General features: G+C 36.3%; 1 protein-coding gene across 1 annotated transcript in view; it reads left to right on the forward strand.

Annotated features, from left to right (window-relative positions):
* LOC135213005 (protein APCDD1-like) overlaps positions 1-11,966 on the forward strand; it is a 229,984-nt gene extending 218,018 nt beyond the window's left edge. Inside the window, 3 exon segments of the mRNA XM_064246784.1 lie at positions 9,554-9,720; positions 10,001-10,233; positions 10,236-11,966. Coding sequence (XP_064102854.1) covers positions 9,554-9,720; positions 10,001-10,233; positions 10,236-10,576 — 741 coding nt within the window. The 3' untranslated portion in view covers positions 10,577-11,966.
* Positions 11,967-17,408: the final 5,442 nt, after the last annotated feature.

Here is a 17,408-nt window from a genome sequence, read left to right on the forward strand (position 1 = left end):
GAAAAGTCTGTGCTTACAAGGAACATTAAGCGATAGTCTTTCCTGTAGATATAACAGTGATAAAACTACGCCATTAATTATGCAATAGAAACATCACTGCTTTCGAATGTAGAATAAAAAAAAAGTTTTTAGAAATGTATAACACTGTCTCCTCTTACTTATGTACAGTATTTCTTCAGCAAAAATGCACATTCTCTCTAACATTTATTTATTTTATTTTATTTTTGTGACGGACACTTATTCACTTTACCACTGGCTCGGCTCCCTTGTGAGAAAACAAGGAAAATTCATCCCAAACGAATTCATATTTAGTAAACTATTCTCTCTCTCTCTCTCTCGTTGCTGAATTTAGCTCGTAAATACATTGAGGGCTATTCATCAGCCGAGAAGGTACTAATTTACAGTGGTATCTGTCCAAAGGATTTTTCGAGGACAGTATAAACATTACTGTTAGTAGCTGTAGCTTGATCTTAATATGATGTCTTTTCTGCGGGGATGAATCAATAAAACATATCCGAGTAGTAAATTAAGATTTATGCACATACTCTAGAATTATCACTGAAGAAATTTATTTCAAAAAGAACGCTTCGCGTGACAGATAGTTAACCGTCGAAGATCATCTCTCAAACCCGAATGACTGAGTGACATTTCCATATGAATGAGACGTCTTTCGATATTATCTTTCTTTCCGTCAAGAATTCGTGTCGTAGGTTCTCCGTCGCCTTTTCAGACGAGGACGTCACTTTTTTCAAGCTAAATCTGCTTGAAGCCATCACCTCTCACGCCCTCGAGTTCTTTTCGGACAAAAGGAAGAAGACAATGCAGGCTTGATCTAGCGTTGCTTTGTGCTTTTGATTCAATATTACTTGCTCGGTCATTCCATCCTTTCTTAACTGATATGTACTGTCCCTTAATAATCAACTGGCAGTATGCAATCCCACCCCAACCCCCCCCCCCCCCCCCCCCCCCCCATTTTTTTTTCATTAGTTTTCTGTAAAAGAAAACTACTGAGATGGCTTTGTCTGTCCGTCTGCACTATTTCTGTCCGCTCCCAGATCTTAAAAAACTACTGAGGCTAGAGGCTGCAAATTGGTATGTTGATCATCCACCCTCCAATCATCAAATATATCAAATTGCAGCCCTCTAGCCTAAGTAATTTTTATTTTATTTTAGGTTAAATTTAGCCATAATCGTGCGTCTGGCTACACTACAGGTGCCAACAACAAAGGCCTCCACTGGGCCGTGGTCGAATGTATCATAGGCCGTGGCTGAGAATTTCATACAGCACTATACACTGTACAGAAAACTCGGTTTCTCGGCGCAATTTTACTTGTCTTTATTTTTTTTAGATAAGACCCATAGCTACAACAAAGAAATATCTTTAGAGACACCCAGTTCTTGGCACACGTCAGCTTCGTTGACCACCTGAGGAGATTCCAATCTGGCCCATATTTCATAACCACGATATTCGATTTCGTGCCTCTTTCAACCATACGAGCTCTCTGACCCGTATCTCCTTTTCCCATGTCCCGTAACATGGACCTGGCGAGAGGGACACAGGGCGACAATATCTTCCCCCCAGAATTTGGCAGTTAGAAAACTGGCGCATTGCCGTCTATGGTGTGTATGTTGTCATTGAAAACTGTAGTTTTGTATTAGCATTGCTTTCCGAAACTAGCCAATAGTTTGTAAGGTTTTTTTTTAACGTTGCATGGAACCAGTGGTTATTCAGCAACGGGACCAAAGGCTTTACGTCGAGAGTGAACGTCTACCACCAAAATGCACATCTCTCCACACCTCAATGGGATGCCCGAGAATCGAACTCGCGGCCACCGAGGTGGCACGCCAACACCATACCGACCACACCACTGAGGCTCAAAACTAGCCAATTTTACAATGTGAGTGAAGGTAGATTTGTCCACCCCCATTCCCCTTAGGCCTAGTGCTTCGTGTTGCCTGAGATCACTAACATGCAACGTACAGAAATACATGAATGGGGCAATGCATTTGGTCTTCGTGGCAAATGACATTAAGGACAGAGCACTCCCATTATCATTTTTGCCTTTTGTATCATGCGAAAGCTCTAAGTGGTTTGTATCATTCAACAGTCCATACAGTAGTCAAAGATGAGTTTGGTGTATACCAAACTATCTGTGTGTTTTCATCTTGATCTTACATAAACCTATTAGGCTTACGTGTTGAGGCTGTCTGTCAGTGGCTGCAATTTTCATCCTTTTTCCCCTTTTTTTAATATATACACCTTCTTATTAGCATAATATTTAGGAAGAGTTGAAACACATGAGTAAACGCAACTAGTGCTGGCGGCTAAAACAGCAGATTTATTTGATAAACAAGAGGGTTATGAAAGCCATTAAGAAGTTAGTAAGAGACCACAACGAACGAAGCAGAAGTGATAGAAAGAAACGCCTGTCGCTGGTGTAAGAGTTAGAGTATATTCTCCAAAATAAATTTTGTTCACATGCCGTCATATTTATTCCGATCACGTCTTGGTGGTCATGTTTTCTTTTCTTCCTTTCTAAACTACATTTGAAAACCGAAATATTTAAAAGATGCCTAGATTTAGTGACGAAGGCTTTTCTAAATCACTGCCTGAGTCTGCGCTGTATAATTATTAATATAGATCCGTTACATTATGACGAATACTGGTTACGAAATGAATTGAGTTTGGTGTTGAGTTGTTTATCTCACTTAAAACAAAAGGAGTTTATTGCTACATCGATATTACTTGACAGTTCATACTGTGCTGAATTCGTTCTTTAATTAAAATGGAACAGATTTTTATATGTAAAAGGAAAATATTTAATCTTGCTCACGTCCAGGAACGTAAATCAAGATTTAATGTCAATAAATTCAAGGGACGAATGAAATAACTGCCAGCGTGAAAGTTGGGTTCGAAAGACAGTCCTTCAACATCAAAACAAAACAAGCAAAAAAAACTTCAGTTTCTTTGTGACCTGGAGTCACATAAGCTTTGATTCTTCATGTCTCTATAAGTTTACATTTCACACTTAAAAGGAGGACACGAATGACAAATTTTAATCCAGTTGTAGTAATAGCTTACCTTATAATTTTCCAATGAATATTAATAGAAATATAGAATTTTTACAAGTATATTTATTTTATTGTTCGTTGGCAAGCTTTCTTGAACACGTGTACGCATTAGGAAATTATTGTTTTGTGGGAATTCTTTTATTGGAAATTTGCCATCAAGGCTAACTTCATGTTGTCAGAGTAAGGATAATAGGTCTTTCCAGCTAAGTTCATACGCAACAATTTTTATTAGTGTCAGAGGGCTGTTTCTCCTGACGCAATTTCGAATCTTGGCTTTCAAAAGTTTCTCATAAAATTCCAAAATTCGCATCCAAAGTTTTCTGTGGAAAAATCATAAAAAAAAATATTTGTGTGTTAAGAGAGTAAAAAGTCATTGGGGGAGGTCCAAGATTCACTTTCCAAGTGGGACTGGACACGGTTCCGTTAAATCCTAATGTGCTTTTGTTGACCTAGGCTGTAAACTATATACTACATGTTAGTCGATTATAGTAGGTTGCAAATTGGAAGGTTTTATGAAAAATATATATATATATATATATATATATATATATATATATATATATATATATATATATATATATATATATATATATATATATATATATATATATATATATAAGGAAGGTTATATATATTTACATGTATGTGTGGGTGCGTGTGTGTGTGAATGTTTTAAAACAATAGACCATGGTTGCCACTACAATGAAGCATTCGGTACACCTAACTTTGAATAGGTACAAATATTATTAATCGATAAAAATGAAGTGTTATTCACAACCTTTTCAGATTTTTTCTTAACAAAAGAAAGTTATTGCCGTTTTTCAAAAAAGGACGAAAATGAAGAATACCTCTCTCTCTCTCTCTCTCTCTCTCTCTCTCTCTCTCTCTCTCTCTCTCTCTCTCTAGTGTTAAATACTGTCGTGAAGCCACGTGGTCACAAATCAACTTCACATGTTTGAACCTATAAACAGAGCCAGCCAATCTGCGGCCATCGATTCCTCGTATATTTCTTCGCCTGATACCGTAAACATTTGAATTAAACCGCTCCAAACACTTTGCGCTCACCGTATCGTCGTTAGCTTTCCCCTCCGAACCCCCTTTCAACCTCTTCCCAAGTTTTTCATCCGTGCTTAGAGGAACCTACAAAGAAAATCTTATACTAAATCGCGCGCTTGAACCTTCTGTGTACCCCCATAGATGATGGGCTCGGAGAAGCCTAAAACAGCCATATCGGCGGCCTATACGTACTGAGTTGTGTGCGCTCGCTCGCGTATATGAGTTAGCCTGTATGATGATGTGTGCGTGTGTGAACGTGCAAGTGTGTATGTGTATGTGGGTGTGTGTGTGTGAGTTGGCAGGAGACGAGACACGCGCCATCAGACATCTGGGCTAGATATTTGCATAGACCAGGTGTGGAGGGAGAAACTGCAGTCATGATAATACGTTTTTACGCCAGATTAAGAATGTGCCACTGCGACAAACGCCGACATACATACACTTTGCGTACATGCAGATACAATGCACAGATGTTAAGTGACGCGTGCTATCGTACACAAGAGCTAACTAAATCTAACTGTTGCCAGCCAGATGTGCGTATCTGTTTTTGTAAACAAATGTAACAAGAGAGTTTCAGTGAGAGTTCTAAAGTCTAAATAAAAAGATAAATTAAAAAAAGTTCTTATTGAAGATTTTGCGATCTGTGCATTAAGACTGTGAAAAGGTCAATATTGAAATGATTTCTTATCCATTCCCAAACCAAATCAGACCACAATTACTTTATATACTCGTATCTTATCACTTAGCCGAATTTACTTAGTGCGATACTTGCAGTTTTTACCCCCGTGTTTCCTTTGCCTTCTCTCTCTCTCTCTCTCTCTCTCTCTCTCTCTCTCTCTCTCTCTCTCTCTCTCTCCAAACAGTAAAATAATTTTTTTGTTGGATATCAGGGAAAACAAATATTACTTAGAGCGTCTAAAGAAATAAGAACGAAAGTAATTCCCACAGAATCGGCGAAGGTCCACGAAGCTCTACCCATGGTACTGAAAGCGGAAGTTCAAATAACCTTATTTTTTTAATAATGTTTATTTCTTATTTGATTTCATTATTATTGTTTTTTTTTTTTTGTCTCCTGATTAGAACTAAGGAGACACTTCCCTGAAATCATAAAGACCTTTATAAATTTACTGCATATTTATGTATAATATATATATTATATATATATATATATATATATAGATATATATATATATATATTACTTAAGATTAGTTTAAAAGTTTTCATTAGCTGATATCGTCTCTCTCTCTCTCTCTCTCTCTCTCTCTCTCTCTCTCTCTCTCTCTCTCATCAGCCATGACTTATTAAGCAGAAACAAAAATAATTGAGAGAGGAGAGAAAAGAATAATGACTGACGCGACCCATAAACTCGCACATTTGTGCCTTCATTCTTCCCCTCTGGGACCACAAAGAAGAACAAATACACATATCTCAAAAGGCCTTTTAAGGACAATATAGCTAAAAAGGCCTGTAGACATATGCCCAGAGTTTACATTCCTCCATCACCACCTATTGGTGTCGCCAATTTTAGACACCGATTAGAAAGAAGTTAATAGACCACCACATTTTTATAAGATTTTTACCTCAAGGTTGAAGTATTTTGGTCATGAAAAAAGACATTGATAAAAAGCTCTCTTTTTGGCTTTGTTTCATAATAAGGTTCTTAGCCTATTGAGGGATATGCAGACATCAGCTCAGCAAGGTAAGAAGGAAAAAAACTAGCGCACTGTCGAAGAGCACGAAGCAGGCCTTTTCGCTAATTTTGCGTTCATCAAAGAGATCCCGTAACGGAAAACGACACGGAGAAAATAATGGTAATGTAATCGTGAATTACAAAAAAATGCAGTTTATTTAGAGAAAATCACTCATATCTATCTGAGCCTGAATTAAGATGGAATTATGAAGTAAAAGTCAGTTCTTAAAAAACGTATTGTGTAATTTTCAAATTAAAATTTTCTTCAAAGTTATGTAACATAATGTTTAATAACTTCAGTAAGGTTATTTCGTACTACCAGAGATTTTGAGAGGTGAAATTATTATTTGAATGTTTCTTTTCATTCTAGACGTTACACTGATATAAAGAAATAATTCATTTGAGCGTTGACACGTACTGACGAGAATCTCTAGACTTTCTTTGTGAAGTGGAGACTATTAATTAAAAAACCTATATAAGTAGCAATTCAAAAATATGTATCACGGGTAAAACATTTCATTAGTTCAGCCTAATACTTGATTAGATTAATTAACTGTGTATATAGATACGTTATTATTGAGTTCTGATAAGTTTACCATATTCAACGACATTACACCCTTTTACACCATTGGAGAATTATGACTCGGCAGAAATTTTGCACCCTTGCAAAACACGTTTGATTCGCGATAGCCTTAAGATTTTCATATTAGTTATATATATTACAGTCAATCGATGTCATATAGGATATCAGTCATAATTTGATTGACTATTGCGATACAAAATTCAAGATTTCAAAATTCATTTAAAATCTTTTGGCGTACACCATACTAATTTAAATTTCATGACTTCTCAAAATACGTCTGGTTCAAATCTGGAACAACTCCAAATTTGTGATGTTATTTTAAGACGACATATTGAGTGGAGTAATATTTTTGTATACATGGATGGTTAGGAACTAGCTCCTAATTATTGTATAGGTTAGGGGTACTATAATGTAAATCTAAATTATTTCTAATTAGTGAAAAATTTATTGTGTTAAAATTCACTTTGGTAAAGTGTTGCTACCTTCATTCATTGTCATACAGTAATACGATGCCAGAATAATGATGAAATGTGTGTAAGAATCATTCAAATTTGCATTAACTTTAAGTGACCATACGACGTAACTCGTCGCTACAGCTTCGTGGAAAGTTTAAATGTTTTACCACTTCACAAAAGAGATCTTTCAAACCTGTTATATTAAAACATAATCTTCATGTCCGTTGCAGTTTTGTTTAGGGATGGGGGTAAGACTAGGGTTACATTTAAAGTAACATTTTCTCTTTCCATTTGTTACGAATTCCCAAGGGCTTCAAAGTTTTGCAAGATCTACACGAGGCCTTCTCTGTCGATTTTCGAAGAATTAAACGCATTGGTAAAAGGCGGTGCTTGTTACCAACTAGAGTTTGTAAGAGATTCATTGTAAAGAAAACCGTCTGAAAAGATGTGGAATGAGTAACCTGGAAAATGTCTATTTACATTTGAGTTATTTATTTATTTCTTTATTTATATTTTTGCTTATTTATTAATTGAATTTTTTAATTTATTTATTTATCTATCCATCAATCTATCTATAACGTTTCCTTATTTTTGCGCACAATCTTTTTAATGGAAAATTTGGCCTAATTTATGTCGTTATTTATTATCAATTTATCTATTTATTTATTTTTAGTTATAAAGTGTTCTCATTTTTTTCCAATAACATTTTTGCGCAATTTCACCATCATCAACCGATTATTTCGAGGGCGTTGCTTCCGGGGTGCGTTCGGTCCCTCCAGCGAAAGCCATTAGTCAGTTACCGTTCATAGTTTCCTTGAATGTCTCATTCATCCGTTTCGTAAACTGATTTGATTAGAGATGTCGTTAGTTTCCTCCTAAACGTCTCGTAACTTTCCCACACTTATTACAGAATGGCGTAACTAACTAGATAGTCTGGGAACTGTGTATTAAAGGTCCCTTTTCTAATAATTCTGTTGCATCTTGACTCTGTTAGTTCATATGTATGTCTCTCCTGTAGGCAAAATTTGTCTTTAAATCTTATGCGCATATTGCGTTTTTTATTTTGTTCTTTATCTTAATGTACTTTAATACATATTTTACTGAAAATACTTACTTATACGAAATGGAATAAGTATGGCTAGATCCAACACCTTAGAGATTTATTCCTAATTAATTTGGCTGCTTTATTGATTAAATCCTGCAGCTCCGTCAGTAATTAATTAGTAGGCCTGACGATTTTAGTAGTCTAGGCTTGTGATTACAGTTATATACAAGCATTTTTTTTTATCTTATCATACTTAAATATTTCTTTAGGAAGACTACGTTCCGGATGGTAATGTCTTATTCGGCCACATTTGATATTTTATGTCATATTTGGATTTTCCTCATTTTAAATCATACATTAAACTTAAATTGTTTTGATATCAAACATTTTTAGGCTTCTTTTTTATACGAAATACACATTATATTAGCTCTGTCTAGAATCTTTCCGTTTTTTTTCTTCTTCTTCTTTTCTTTTCATGCAACCCTTTTGCCCTTCCCTTATTTCTTACTCATGTGTGTCTTTCATTATCCAGGAATATTCGGTAGAATACTGAGTAAGGTTCCAGGACATTTTCTTGAGGTACTCCTCTTAGCAGAGTTTTTTACGCAAATATACAGTTTTCAAGTCGTCTTTTAAAAGTCCACCTATACCATTTGAAGTCTTCTGATCGATGCATGTGCATTATTCAAAAACCACTCTAAAACTTACTAGTGTTTTATTATGCACACTTGTCATTTTCTACAATTTTTCTTTTACCAAAGCTGATTGATTTTCTTGCAAGATACTGAGCCTTCCCAGTATTTGACGTGGTAGCTTTTTTTTTTTTTTTTTTGCTTCGATAAATTTCTGAAGATTATTTTTATTTCTTTCTTAAAAGCTAATTTCAAATATATTTTTTTTTTTCTTCCGGGTAGCTCTGGTTCTAGACTTACTCAACATCCTACGGTATAGAGCAAGACAACTTTACGATATCGCTGTCTGCTATGCAAAACAGGTCAACATCACAACATCTTTTTGGCATACTGTACTTTTCAACAGGTTTCCTAAGTCAAATATTAAATTTCTTATTTTTAAGAGTGGGAAGGCGGGTTCTGAGAAGAAGATATATCTACCTCAATCCCCATTGTTCAAAGTTGTAATAAATATCCGTCATCTTTTCTTTCAAGAAATTTGCATGCTTTCTGGAAGGCTTATTTTCTTTGCTAGTAAAATGTTCACAAAATAAAACGACTTTATTTCACTTCTTTTTTTTTTGCCTTTGCTATTCTTATTTAGAGGTAGGCTTCAGCGTTTTTCTCCTCATTATTTTAAATAACGTTTAAACTCTAGAGTTTTCTTTTAATTTTATGTATTTTCGGTGAGCCGTCTTTGGCTCTTAATGTGTTTTGTCTCATCGTCCCATCAGTGCACCTCACGCTATGGCGTTGAATATTTCAGATACCAAGAAAACATTCAATTAAAACTTCAGAATCCTGAGAAACAGGTAGTTACCCCAGGATTCTCGAAAATCCCCGCAAACAAACTCGTAGACAACACCCTCGCCGAGGAAGGGTCTCATAACCTAATCTGCTTCTCTCCCAAAGAGGCATTTCTGATTTTTAAAACTAACCTATAACTCATTGCAAAACATTTATTACTACGTTTCTTTCAGGCTGTGGATTGCGGAATCTGCAACGCCGTCGCCAGGAGCAGCGAGCGGAGCCCGCCTCACCTCCACGCAGGGCCAAACCTCCCGCTGATTTTGGCCGGGTCCTGGGCCTCCTCTCGCTGTGAGACCAGACCCTACGGCATGTTTCTGACGAGATATCTTACTTTCAGGTGAATAAAACATGTGTGGCGGTTCCTTAAATTTTCTGGCGTGCAGTACCGCTGGGAAAAAAGGGAGTTTACAGTAAAATCATGGAATGATATAGGAAATTTAAAGTAATGTTTGTAAAATCGTAAAGTTCATCTCGGAGTAAAGGTTATGTTACGTCATCCATTATCGGAAGATGTAAATGTAATATTTTCTTCTTGCTGTCCGTCAGTTTGATCAAATGTGACAAAAACTACTTGTACAATGTAGAGAACTAAACACCTAAATCATCATTCCATTCAGTCCCGAAAAATCTGGCTGGGCAATGACACTCCGATATTACCACGACCCAGAATGCTCCCGTCCATCGTTCACCCTGGCAGCCACCGGCTCGTACCGGAGAGCCAACCCGCCCCCCTACGCCTACGACATGAGCGTCAACAGGCTGGTCCTCACGCCGGAGGACGCCGACCTGGCCAACGAACTCAACGCTTATAAGGGGAAGGAATGCGGTGACCCTGGGAAGTGGGTGGCCAAGATTCCCAGGACGTCACGCATACTGGAGGATGTCTGGCCGTTGGCGTGAGGGTTCCGACGGTCGAAAAGGAGATCATGCGCTCGGGCATTGACGACGCAGGAAGGATATGGCTCGCACAGGGCCAGGTAGCTACTTCTGCAAGACAGGAGGGGAACAATCCTCGGCCTACTAGCTGGGGCGCTCGTTTACTCCGCTGCCAGCCCTACGCCTCTCCTGACGAGGATAACTCTCTCCTGCCCATGGTGGGAGCTCGTACGGCTTCTTCGGGAAGCCAGAAGTCGGCCCTGCCACTGTTCGTTGGTGTCATGAGCTTCCTCCTTTTAAATTCGTTTACACCGTGAGGGAAGAGATTTCCCTTGAGTTTACCTTACTCTTTAACAAGAGACGGAACAATGTGTTTTTTTTTCTCTCTCTCTCAACTGAAATTGTATCGGAAGATTTCGTTTCCAGTATCCAGCGCGGACTCTTCGTCCGCGACAAAAATATTTTGTCTAGATAATTATGGAATTCATGCCACTTGAAGCAGGAAATGAAGCAACTCAACAATCTTCCCATTCAAAAACAAAATTATCAAGTATATACCAGGATTGATTCTCTTTAAATTAGAGACGAATACACAAACATACACACACTTACATATACATATACATATACATAAGTTTTGGCACGGCAACAATTTCTCACAGACATCAGTGACGACTTGCAAAGGATTGAAGGTCAAGAGAGAGATTCGATGCTTCTTTGACAGTCAAGTCCAATTGATTTTGTACAAACAGGTACAAAGCAGCGAGTATTTTCCCTTCATTAAAAAAAACAGCGTTGAGTAAATACTCCAATCAAAATAAAACTTCAAAAACTGACAAGAGTCACTCTTATCAGGCACCACTTTGGATTCTAAAGAGTGCCATTTTCTCTGTACAATTTTTTTCTTTTTTTATGAATGGGAAGCCAAAGCCCTTTCATGAAGCTGAAGGATTATGGGAATAAATGAATGATTCAGTATTTATCTCTATACAAAAGCGTGCACGCCAAAGTCCTCATTGTGATGGTCTTTGCTTGTGTGACGGGGACAGTAATGTAATCAACATTCGATCCTGCTGAGTCAACGAAGCAGTAATGATCGATGAAGCCAATTGTTCATTCATTTGACTTGGGTTAACAAATCTTAGAGAAATAACATACTATACTAAAAAAAAAATACTTATAAGAAGAGGAAGATCTACACCAATAAGCCAGTGTTCTAGTTGATACCGAGTAGAAGCGCAAAACAGAATTTGCCCCAAACTCGGCCTGACGAAAATGAAATCGGCAAATAAACAGAATTTGTAGTGATTAATGAGCAGTCAAAGCCATAAAGATTATCTTTATCCTAGATATAATAGATAATGTTTGATACTCATAAAAGGATGATTCTCGGGAATCACCTGTAGATGTTTGTCCTCTATTTGTGACTTAGATCTAGAGTCTCTACCTTTCGATGTAATACTATTAATTGATAGTAATAACCATAATGATAATTATAGATGAGTTAGTGTTCACTGTTGTATAGAATTATGTGTTCAGATAGAGATGTCATTCTGTAGGGCTTTCGAGTACTGCTTGTTTTATTTCGTTCATTTTCAGAAGAGATTCATTGTTTTTTTTTTCCTTCGCATTATTGGATGCAGTGGTGGTAACTTTCAAACACTTTATTATTTGATTTTAATATGAATCCCATACCATACTCGTGCGTATGACCCCTGCGTATCATGTCATTTCAGTTCCTGAACTTTGACCTGTATATTTTATTCAAAGTAGAAACCTGAAACCTTCTGACCTACCTCAATTGAAATGTCCATTTAGGTTGACCTTTTACGTGTTTTTCATCGACATTTCCTTTTTATTTTAATGTTTCTCGTGTATGTGTAAATTCTCGTGAATGTATATAGTAAAAAATTCTCTCTCTGTGCTCAGGCAGCTGTATAGATTTCTTAGGCAAAACCGTGCGTTGTGTTTCGTATCGTAGGATGACTGTTTTTTTTTAAGTAACCTTAAGGAAATTATGATAAGTTCATATGCCTAGGATGAACTGTGCCTCCTTGTCTTTAGATACGTGCAAGATGGCCGGAGTTCATACAAACCACAAAGCGGAATTTGCTTTCAATGCCTTCCAGCGAGAGGTCCATATTCAGACGTTTTTTTTTTTTTTTTTTTTTTTTTTTTGCATGAATAATTTCATTCCAAAGTAATTCCTTCTGTGTTACAGACCCGGAAATTAAGTCATTTGTGGAACATAATTTGCTGATGTTTAATTGAAATTACAGTTTTTTCGGAAAACTTATAGGCACTGCGGTTGACAAAGCATGATTATTCTGGCATTTCAGTGTCCAAAATACAGCTAGTATTACTATTTCAGTATACGGTGATTTAAAATTTGATGTCCACCTTTTTAATTCTCATGTGAAATTAAGAGGTACCTCTATAAAGCCACCAAATACGAGTTAAAACTCAAAGATATCGAGATGATAATCATTTTAAAGTGCAGCAATTCTCGACCCACAGCTCATAGAAATATTGTGCACCTATCCTATGCAAAGGATGGATTCCTTTACTTCCATCTGAATAAGAAAGGCTCCCTACACCGGAAAGTGGTCACCAAAACCCGCGATTGACTCCAGCCACCTAAAGAAGAGGAGGGACATTTCCTTCTTATTAGGACAAAGGCACAATAGTAATAATAGTCTACGAAGAGCTCCCGACCCTAGTTCATGTTTATATGTCACGTGTATGTAAGTAGTTTTGGGGGACGAATTGCAAGTAGCTGTAAGTGGCTTGCATAGATGCAGTTGTCATCTAGGCTCAGACTAATGATATCAAACCAAAATAGATAGAGATGAATAAATCTGTAACCTGAAAGTCTTTTCCTTCGCCAAGATGTGTGTTATTCCTTTGTTTTGATGTCAGCTGTGGTTTCCAAAGTACTGTTATCATGTGCTTTTCTTGATTTATAACTCACCACTCTCATAATCTCACATTAGCCCAATTTGAAGAATCACAGAGTACTACAACTGACAATTAAATGTTAGCTTCATGACTTTCGAGGACTTCTGATAATTTTCATATACATGACTCGACATCAGAAAAATAAAATAAAAGTGTTCCATGTTCGATTAGTAATGTCTCTTGTTTAATTCAAATCGAAAAGCTCCTAGTTTGAAAAATAACCTCTTGTTAAGTCTTACCGAGGCGGTGCATCAGCACAAAGGTCGGAAGAGTCCTAAGGGAAAAGTGCAAAAACCCCATTGTCCTCAAAATATGAAGTCATTTACTAAAAATAAGTAGACAACGAGTTACTGTCGATTTGACCAGATTATTTGAAAACGTGGTAAAGAAGAAATTGGACCAGGGGAGTTTGGGTGCAGCAAAAGAGTACAGTAACAATAATATTAAAAAGAAAATGGGACAAACTTCATGTGGGAAGCGCAGGAATATGATTGCTGGAACTTTCTAGGAAAGAGTTACACAGTGTGCTTGAAAAAAAAAATATCAGCAGTTGGTAGTGTTTCCTGTTGTCCAGACGAACCAACAAATGTGGTATTCTTGACGATGAGGCTGTTGCAGTTGTAATAAAAAGAGGTTATATAACATATAGGTGGATATTGGGCAGCATCTGACAAAGGACCAAGACAAGCAATTAAATTAGTTCTACGAAAGCTGGGACTACTGATAAAGCGGTGATTATTTTTATCGGTATTGCAAGAATAGCACTACAAAATTAGTTCCACCAAAAGCCAGCATGGAGTCAGTTTCCATCAGAGGAAAAAGTCAAAGAATCGCTTATAAGACAGAAGAGTGAAATGGAAAAGGAGCTGACTGAAATTTGAAGACGACAAATCAAAACTTGTCTTAATTGCCTTAAAAAATCCTCATTTTATTAATAGAAGAAGAAACTGCGCTCTTTCAATTTGTGTAAAGACTCCTCAAACAGGGTTATAGCAATCCTACATCCCCTTACAGCTGTCTTTAGTATGAATCTTCATCAGGTTGGTAACTCTGACTTGATTCATGATTGCATCTTCAAGTAAATCACCTGTTCTTTATATTACCGTCTTCAAGAAAATCCTCGTTGCAGAACGATTTCCACCTTCGAAGCGAGAATAAAATCATTATTTAAATAACAAATGTTTTGGAATCCGGCATGTATAGGCTAGACGGGAACGAAGGTTTTTTATTTTTTATTTTTTTTATTTTTTTTAGTTTTCTTTATTTATCTATTTATACAGACGCACATAAAAACAACTAGAAAAACATAACTTCAATTCTGAGCAAGCAGGATTAGCAGATTAAACATTTTTAACGATTTAAATTTCATCTGTGCAAGATCAGTCTAGTAAAACTAGGTTGGAGTAAAACAAATCAGTTTAATTCTATATACAAAGTTGAACTTGGCTAGATATAGAACAGATCTTTACCGAACAAGCTGATTATATGAAAAAAAACTCTGCAAACTTAGTCGATGTAAAAAATGAAATAAAATTCACATGTAAGCACCAAATTAAATTGCAGACTTTAAGACAATCAGGAAAGCTAAAATGAGATGTTAAACAAAATTCAGTTGTAAATATTCGGAACACAACCTGAGTAGATTGCAATTCAAACCAAAAATTAAATTTTATTCATAAAAGATAAAGTAGGAATAAAATACAAATAATTTCAAATCTAATAGCACACCACAAGAAAGATAATAATCCGTGTTGATAAAAAACCAATGAAATCGGTTCAGTTGTATATAACAGCATATCTTACATCATTCTTTGGTTTATTCATTTTATTCTAATTGCAGTTAATTCTGGAAAGTTATTTCTCGATGGTAGTTAGTTCCAGCAGTAACAACAGTTTGGATGCCTCTTTTCCATCATTAACTCGTGCACGAGAACTATTGGTAATGATAACTATTAAGGAGGAGCACCTCCTCCTTGTACTGAAGTGGAAAATTCTGCAAAAACGTTGCTGAATCTTGACGTCAAACAGATGTTTTACTGAAAGAACCAAGTGCATATCTTCTTGACCCTTAAAAGGTTCCTTCTTGCTGTCCAGATGACTGTTTCAATCTTAGTAAACCTGAGTACATAGGATTGAACTCTAGTTACCCTTGCTCCCCTCAAGTAACTCCTTTGGTTTGACCAAACAAGTAACCCAGTAGATTAAGGGGTCTCCAACCTTTTTGCGTAAAAGGCGCCACATTATCATTCGAAATACAGATGAGGGCCGCATATTAGAATTATCCTTACTATCGGAGAAAAGTTCACATTTATTTGCATTTACATTTATCTTGTTTTGAGTTTAGTTTTAAGTTAACGACTCTTACACTCTTATGCCAGCTATTGCGACGTAGGTATTAAAATCTTAATAGTAGCTCATGTTTTATTGTAGAATTTTGTGCAAGAAAATAATGATTTATTGGAAATTCTATATATCTTATCTTTAATGGGAAACTTAATGCTGCATCTTATTTGCAAGCTTAGCAATATCTATTTCTACACTTGTAACAGAAAGTCTCAAAATTTTGTGAAGATGCTCATCAGTAAGCTTAGATCTAAGTTTTGATGTTACTAGTTTCATTTTTGTTTTAAAATGTTTGCTCACGAGATATGTACTACCGAAAACTGAAAACATGCCAACAGCAACTTTTTTAAGTCAGAATATTCTTCTGGTAGAACTGGAATAAAATTCCAAAAGGCTATTGTCTTGAACGCGGTTTTCAGGGCATCATGGCTTGCAAATCAATTATTTGCATTTGATTAAATTCCCGTGAATATCTTCTGGTGATACACTGAAAAAGGGTTTTGAAACATTTGAATTTCCTGCTTATGATCATGGAAGTCCTTAAATCTATTTGCAAATTCTCCTTTTAAAAGTTCCATTGCCTTTGTACATTTTTTTCTTTTGAGGCAGTTGAAGTATTCCTTTTCTCATTCTGCAACACTTTACAACAGGGAATTTACAACAGGGAAAATATATAAAGTTTTCATCACTGACTGTTTCATAAAAATATCTAGTTTATTTTCAAATGCTTTCACCTCAGTAAACATATCTGATACCAATTTTCTATTGCCTTGCAGTCTTAAGTTCAAATTCTTCAAATGATCAGTTATATCAGATAAGAAAGCTAAGCAGAAAAAAAGAAAACCCAGTCTGAATAATCTGAAAATGCTTCTGGAGAGCATTACCCTTATATTGCTCTGAGGGCTACACTGAGTATCATTAAGGGCCGCACTGCGGCCCTATATGGTTTGAAACGGCGACACTTGTATTCCAATCAAGCACTTAATTCTTTGCTTGTTCAAGACGAGACGCAATGTCTTGGATGCATGGATAGTCGACATCCCGATCCCTTTTCCACAGAGATGCTTATTCCTGTGACTGAGTATGGTTTCAAGCATCATTTGGTATAATTTAATTTTTAACAAATTTAGGTAAATGGCAAAGTTACTGGTGTTTTCTATCCCCAACCAAAGAGCACAATTTTCAGGAATCTGAAGGCGAACCAGCTTTGAAACTAAGATGGCCAGAGTGTCCTGGTTTTTGAACACTGTCCACTGACACGAACCACCTCCAAGAGGACGTTGATCCTGACCTCTATGGAACCTGTATACAAAGAATTATATGATTTTCCTTATGTACAACCACTGATATATTATTATTGGGGACTGGTTGAGTTTTTTACCTGTTTTAACTAAACCCCTAAAGAAATTCCAGGACGAAAGGCAACATAAATAAGGAAATAAGCCAAGAATCTGGATGAATTGGTAGAAGCAGAATTTTTCAGTATACCATTGTGGTGTGGATATTAGAAGCATGGGAAAATTGTTTTTGAACGACATGCTGGCACAGATAAACCTAACAATTTTTCCAGAATATCATCACTGTTATCGTTTTTCTCTTAAGCTCAATCATTCCATTAGTGATGCAGAAGTGTGGATTGTTGGGTAAAAGTTGACAAAAAAAAAAAAAAAAAACAAAATAGTAACTTACTGATGGCACGGTGAGGGCTGGAACATGTAGTAGAAAAACCAACACAAAAATTCTGTCCAGAAATATTCTGCTACTGAATCCCGTAAAATACATGTGAAATGCATCGAAGGATATGGTTTGTTCTTTGAGTGGCAACTAAAAAAAAAACAAAAAAAAAAA

This window comes from Macrobrachium nipponense, chromosome 42 (genome assembly GCF_015104395.2).
Source record: "Macrobrachium nipponense isolate FS-2020 chromosome 42, ASM1510439v2, whole genome shotgun sequence".
In the NCBI taxonomy this organism is placed as follows: Eukaryota; Metazoa; Arthropoda; class Malacostraca; order Decapoda; family Palaemonidae; genus Macrobrachium; species Macrobrachium nipponense.